The 7,500-nt window shown below is 30.7% G+C and overlaps 1 protein-coding gene across 6 annotated transcripts in view; it reads right to left on the reverse strand.

Annotated features, from left to right (window-relative positions):
• Positions 1-7,500, reverse strand: part of LOC125045750 (ras-like GTP-binding protein Rho1) — a 68,409-nt gene that overhangs the window by 6,260 nt on the left and 54,649 nt on the right. For 5 of the 6 annotated variants that reach the window (XM_047643187.1, XM_047643188.1, XM_047643190.1 and 2 more), the window contains exon 2: positions 1,061-1,221. In XM_047643187.1, the coding sequence (XP_047499143.1) occupies positions 1,061-1,221 (161 nt within the window). Of the gene's footprint in view, positions 1-1,060; positions 1,222-1,536; positions 1,646-7,500 lie in introns of those variants that run through there. The other variant, XM_047643186.1, reaches the window with a different exon arrangement.

Below are 7,500 nucleotides of genomic sequence, written 5' to 3' on the forward strand. Positions count from 1 at the left end.
TGGGTTAATAACAGAAGGCAAATTGAAAAATAGAGCTCTTTTTTACTTTAACCTGAAGCTGCCGGGAAGGGCATTTTAGTATATGCCATGCCCAATGTGACTTTAATTTATTAATTGTTTTAACATATAGATGATTGGTAATAAGTTACCAATGAGCCAATTACAAGTACTACCTGTCTCATACATTAACCCTTTTCCTTGACTTTCAAAAATATTTTCTGGATGTAATATTAATTTTAGTAATGCCAATAACAGTAATTAAATTAAAATGTCTATCATAAACGTAACAGTATTAATATCCATGGTACCCCCCCCCCCCCCCCCGACAAGTTTTTAAGTTTTACAAACAAACATGTGTACACAATAAATCATCTAGTTATAATGTACAGACATGAATATTTAATTTATTTTCCCTTTCATTTAAATCCTTTAGTTTCCCTTTAAGCTGTTGGTACACATTGGAATGTTCCAATTATTTCTCTCAACATTTCCAACATTTTTAACATTTCTAATTAAAGTTCTTGTCTCCTTTATTATTTTTTCATCGCCCTTTCTTCTTTAATCACATTTTCACTGCTTTAGAGGGTGAGCCTCCCCATAGCCTTAAGCCTATTGTGCACTCTGCCATGTTTTACATCAATATAAAACATGGAATGCTGAAGTATGTAATCTAAATACTCTTCAACTTTGCAATTCCTCAAAAACTAGTGGTTACATCATAAATTTGACTGACATTGGATAGCTCATATTATGCTTCCATTACCTAATTCTAAAATATTTTCTCATAAAAAAAAAAATAATCATAAGTAAATTTCCTTGTTCACACTTAAAAATACTTTTTTTTTCAAATAACAGGGGACCAATGTATAAAATAATTATATAGATATATATATCCCCTCACCACCTCTTCTGACAGAACATCTTTTCTGGGAGTGCATAAACTCAAAATAAAATCGAAGCTGTGATCCTGGAAACTGAATTGTATAACCTTGCCACATGCTTAAGAGGGTCAAGACTGCTAACATTACATTCCTTAATGTCTAAAGAAAATCAAACTTACCTGTTTTCCATCAACTTCAATATCTGCTACATAATTCTCAAATACTGTGGGCACGTAGACCTCAGGGAACTGGTCTTTGGAGAATACTATGAGGAGACATGTTTTACCACAGGCACCATCACCTACAATTACTAGCTTTTTCCTAATGGCCGCCATGGATTCTGCAAAACAAGAGGGAAAACAAGATTTACATATGATCAGGATATAAAACAAGACATAATGATATGTAACAAAAGTGTCAGTCTACTTCACAAAATTCACCAAAAGAATACGTTGATGTTTGCCCTTTCCCTTGCCCTCTTTCCAAGAAAATACCAAGCAGTTTCATCCATCCAAACCATCTCTCTTTCTAACAACAACAAAAAAAAATATGGAACACCAACACACTCCACAACACATTGCACATATATGGATTCACGCTTAAATTGCTAACCCTTCTGTACAGTGCGCATTACGTGATTCCTCTACATACTCACGTGTTGGGTTATATGTCCCTATAGATCTCTGTTCATCATACAAACTAGAAGTCCATAAATTTGTGACCCTCAACCATGGGGCATCTTCCGTCATGCTCTGTGAATCCAACAAGTGGCAGAGAGTAGTAAACGGATTGGCAATGCCTTATTCAAGCTTCTTGATGAATTTGGACTAATGATTTTACCAATTACTCTGAATATAAACAGGTCCAACCAGCTACTAAAATCCAATGTCCTATATTTGGCATCAACACCAACCTTAAGAATGAAATAATGCCCATGGGGGGCACATGTACCAAGGGTAGTGAAAGCCCAGTCCTTGTGAATACTTGGAGACAGTTTATCTTTTAAGATACTTTACTTAAGGAGACTTAGAGAGAATTTATCAAAATCAAAATATCTACATTGGCTCTCCTTTAGTTGATATCACTACTTCAAAGTGAAATTACTGCAACTCTGCTGCATCTGGTACAAGCAAGATTCTCTCCATTTGTTTATTTGCATTTGGCAAGCCTTTTGATTACCAATTATTTGCCAAATACAAGGCTTTACTACACAATCATTAAAGATCAAATTGAAAAGTTTATCAGCAATTACTTTCATGGTGCAACATGCTGCCGAGTAGGTCCTTTTATTTATTCAGCATTCACTTCTAGAGTTATCTTACTTAGATTGAATCAGACCTGCAGATGTGACCAAGCTATGGAACAGACCACAAATCACTTGGGGAAATTGTAGGTGGATAAGGCATGATCTAACTCCATGAACACGAATGCCCGAAAACAAAAAGGAAGTACCTAAGTTGCTCAACACATCCACTGACAGATAGCAGACAATACTATGGCTTCCTCCCGTGGTATCCGTGCCACTGAGAAAGGAAAATACTCATGACTGCCAAAACTAAATCCAATATTTTGAATTCCTTTACTGTTCCTTCAGTTTCTTTTCTTCCCTTTAATAGTAAGTAGATGGCACCCTACAAATATAAATCATGACATTATTGAATACAAAAGGTAATGAAACAATACTAAACCCACAGAATCAAGAGCAATAACAGCATAATACAAACAATAATGTTATAACAAGAAGAAACTTGTCAACAAACATGAACATACATCAAGCAAATTTTCCTCACCCAAAAAGAAAATCCCATTTTTAGAAATAACATTCCATTCCCCTTCCCCTTATTCCCAACCATTCATTCACCATTATCTGCACCATTGAAAAAACCCAAACCCTTTACTAGAACACAAATATCACCGCTAAGCCTGATGGCGCAAATGATAATCCCTGAGCTGACAAAATCCTTTAGAATCATAGGTGAATTCAGAAACCACCTCTCATATCAGAGGGTGCTGCAGCAAAGGTAAAAAAATCCACAAAATTTTAGCAAGACCAAGTTGTCACAGAACATGGCAAATTTATAAAATTTGTAGAGATAATTTGATAATTATCTCTCTTCTATTTTTTTAAACCACTATCATGGACTTTAAACTTTAAGCCTTCAATCAGAAATCAGAGCAAATTGATTTGAACATAGCCACTACATATACATAACATCACTAGGAAAGCCACAGCATATACACCTTCCAAACATTAAGCAAATCCAGAACCAATCCTAAAACTAGGATAAAATAAGCCTAGGTTAATATTTGAAAAACCCAGAGGGACTCAATTTTCCTATAATCTAATGGGAGGATATGTGCCTCATAAATAAAGAACCAAAATCTCCTTGCCCATCAAAGTCTTAAAGCCAGTGCTCTGGCTTGAGGTGGGAGGTCTTCCAGGACAGCTATGGGAAGGACTGGCTTACTGCAGTGACATGGTACAATTTAATATAGAGCCAACTCCATTCAACCAAACACTGATGCCCCGCCCACCATCTAGAGCAGATGCAGATTGATTGGTTGATTGTGCATGGATTTTTGCAAGACAATATCCAATATTTTGTAATGTAAACTAGTAAGCAAGCAGGTCAGACCTGATAATGCTGGTTACTCCAATCCTTTTAAAAACATCTTCAAGTGTGTCAAATCTACTAGAACTTTCTATTGTGAGAGCAAAATAACTAAACCACAAAGCAACTTAAATTTGTCAAAAACACACACACACACACACACACAAAATATATATATATATATATATATATATATATATATATATATATATATATATATATATATATATATTTCCGAATGCTGAAATAGGTTCTCAAGCCAAGCACTTTCTCTGTACTCTTTGTTAAGTTGCAGTTAATCAAATGTATCTCATTTTCTGCCATATCATCACAAATGCAAGTTCATGACTGAATTGTAAATCTTGCAAAGCTGGAAGATATTTATGCATTAGAAAGCAGAGCTAACTGAGAAGCAAGAAGTTCAGACCAAATCACCATTAACATTTCCCAAACTTTTCTGTCACATGCTTATTACTGGTACATGGAATACCAAGAACTAAAATTTTACAGCTCAAAATTTCACTTTTCTTTTTCATAAACCCTTTTACATGAAGAACAAATACAGCTCTGTTATCACAAACAATGAACACCTAAGGCCAAGTTCCCCATTCATAGATATGGCTGCTCAATATCTGCCACATATTCAGCACAGAAGTTTCCCCCCCCACCCCCACAAGCACCTGATCAATCAAAGGGTGGGGCCTATGACTATGACTGGCAGTGTGTGTCTCCTTTACGCTCCAATGTGAAACAATTCTGTAACACCAAGGCAAGGGAGAGCAAGAGAACATATGTATAGACCTATTTACTAAAATAAAAAATAACAGGAAAGCAAACTGCTCATTCTTGGTACTATGAGAAGAAATTTTGTCATACTGAATGAAAAAAACTAGTATAACCAAGTATTCTAGAGTAAACCTTATGAGGATTCTTTTCTTTATAAGACTCACTAACAGCAGTCAAACAAAGAAACCAATATAATAAGTTTCTCCATGCTTCATTCACTCCATATCCTTATTGGCTCGATAAACCACCCTAAAAGCTGCACATATGGAACACTTTGGTTTATAAAAACCCTTTCAGAAATGGGATCTGCTCAGCTGGAAACAATGCTAATAACTAGCTGTCAGCCTTAAAAAAGGGGTGTTCTCTTGTAGCCATTCTGACTGTATTCAATCCAACACAATAACGGTGAAATGTTCAGGCAAAGTTCCACAGCCTCTAGGCTTCTGGTGGTACAGCACAGACCAACAAAACTCCAGTATACAGAATAAAATAATTCCACATCTAACGACAATTAGCTAGCTTCATCTTGCCAGAAAGCATACGGGCAGAGGTAGAAAGGTTATGGCCATTCTTTGTATCAATATGGGAGCCAATGTCTTTTGCTTGCTTTTGATTTTCCAGTTTCTTGGTACTTGCAAAATTCAATATGTGTCAAAGTCTTGAAGGCACTGCATTCAAATTCATAATGCTAATTCAGACCATTATAAACATCACTCTCTTACAATAGTGAGAACGACTACTTCATTAGTAGTCATAAAAAAAATAAAAACTGAGATATTCCCAACCTCATCAATACAAGCACAAACACCACCACAACACATTCCCTAACCCTAAACAAACATACAAACTAATAATGTAATAACTAAGGGGCGAAACCTGAATCTGGTGACTGCATACACATCAAAAGTCGACTGCATCTTCGTAAACCAGAAAAAAAAGTATAATAATAATACAAATCTTAGGCCCTTCCCCCTCATTGACCATCCATTCAGCAAAATTACAAACACGAGGAGGAGAGCACGAGAAAATAACAACACAAATAACAACAACAACAAACAGCTGATCAGGCCTATGGCTTCACCACAACACGGAAAGACAAGACTAGAATAAGAGAAGAAAGAGACGAGGGCTTCTCCCACGCAGACAAGGGCCCCTCCAGAGAACCCCGCCCACCTTGGGGATCCGCGCGCCCTCAGTCCCAACAGCTTAGGCCCAAGAACCGGCGGACGAGACGGTGACCTAGATTCATCCCTCCCTGAGTTCCACCCCCCTAACGAAAGCCATTTCTCTTTCACAATTTACAAACACAGAGCACGTCCCTTGGCTTGAGAAATACATCAAGCCAAGTATGTTTTTTTTCTAATTAAAACTGGGAATCCAAACAGCTTCTGGTCACTGCACGGGTTCCTCACACCTCAGAGCCACAAAGTCCTTCCTTCCGCCCCGGCCGGACCCAAGCCTGCCCCAGACGTTAGGTTGCACGGCGCCTATGACCTCGCGAGGAAGGGATCAAAAGGGATCAACGAAAATAACAAAATCTGCTCGAGGGAACCGTCCCTCCACGGCCCTCCCCAGCAGAATCACGTCCTCCTCCCCGCAGCCCCTCGAGACTCGGGCCCCCGCATCTCCTGCAGGAGGAGCGTCGGCCGCACAGGAGAGCTCACTTGCAGGCGTGAAAACCGGGGTGCCAGCGGCGAAAACAAAGCCTGGTCGACGGGCCAGGGGGAACGCCTTCTCCGCCTCATATATATATATATATATATATATATATATATATATATATATATATATATATATATATATATATATATATATATATATATATATATATATATATATATATATATATATATATATATATATATATATATATATATATATATATATATATATATATATATATATATATATATATATATATATATATATATATATATATATATATATATATATATATATATATATATATATATATATATATATATATATATATATATATATATATATATATATATATATATATATATATATATATATATATATATATATATATATATATATATATATATATATATATATATATATATATATATATATATATATATATATATATATATATATATATATATATATATATATATATATATATATATATATATATATATATATATATATATATATATATATATATATATATATATATATATATATATATATATATATATATATATATATATATATATATATATATATATATATATATATATATATATATATATATATATATATATATATATATATATATATATATATATATATATATATATATATATATATATATATATATATATATATATATATATATATATATATATATATATATATATATATATATATATATATATATATATATATATATATATATATATATATATATATATATATATATATATATATATATATATATATATATATATATATATATATATATATATATATATATATATATATATATATATATATATATATATATATATATATATATATATATATATATATATATATATATATATATATATATATATATATATATATATATATATATATATATATATATATATATATATATATATATATATATATATATATATATATATATATATATATATATATATATATATATATATATATATATATATATATATATATATATATATATATATATATATATATATATATATATATATATATATATATATATATATATATATATATATATATATATATATATATATATATATATATATATATATATATATATATATATATATATATATATATATATATATATATATATATATATATATATATATATATATATATATATATATATATATATATATATATATATATATATATATATATATATATATATATATATATATATATATATATATATATATATATATATATATATATATATATATATATATATATATATATATATATATATATATATATATATATATATATATATATATATATATATATATATATATATATATATATATATATATATATATATATATATATATATATATATATATATATATATATATATATATATATATATATATATATATATATATATATATATATATATATATATATATATATATATATATATATATATATATATATATATATATATATATATATAT

The sequence above is a fragment of the Penaeus chinensis genome, chromosome 37, assembly GCF_019202785.1.
Source record: "Penaeus chinensis breed Huanghai No. 1 chromosome 37, ASM1920278v2, whole genome shotgun sequence".
Classification (NCBI taxonomy): Eukaryota; Metazoa; Arthropoda; class Malacostraca; order Decapoda; family Penaeidae; genus Penaeus; species Penaeus chinensis.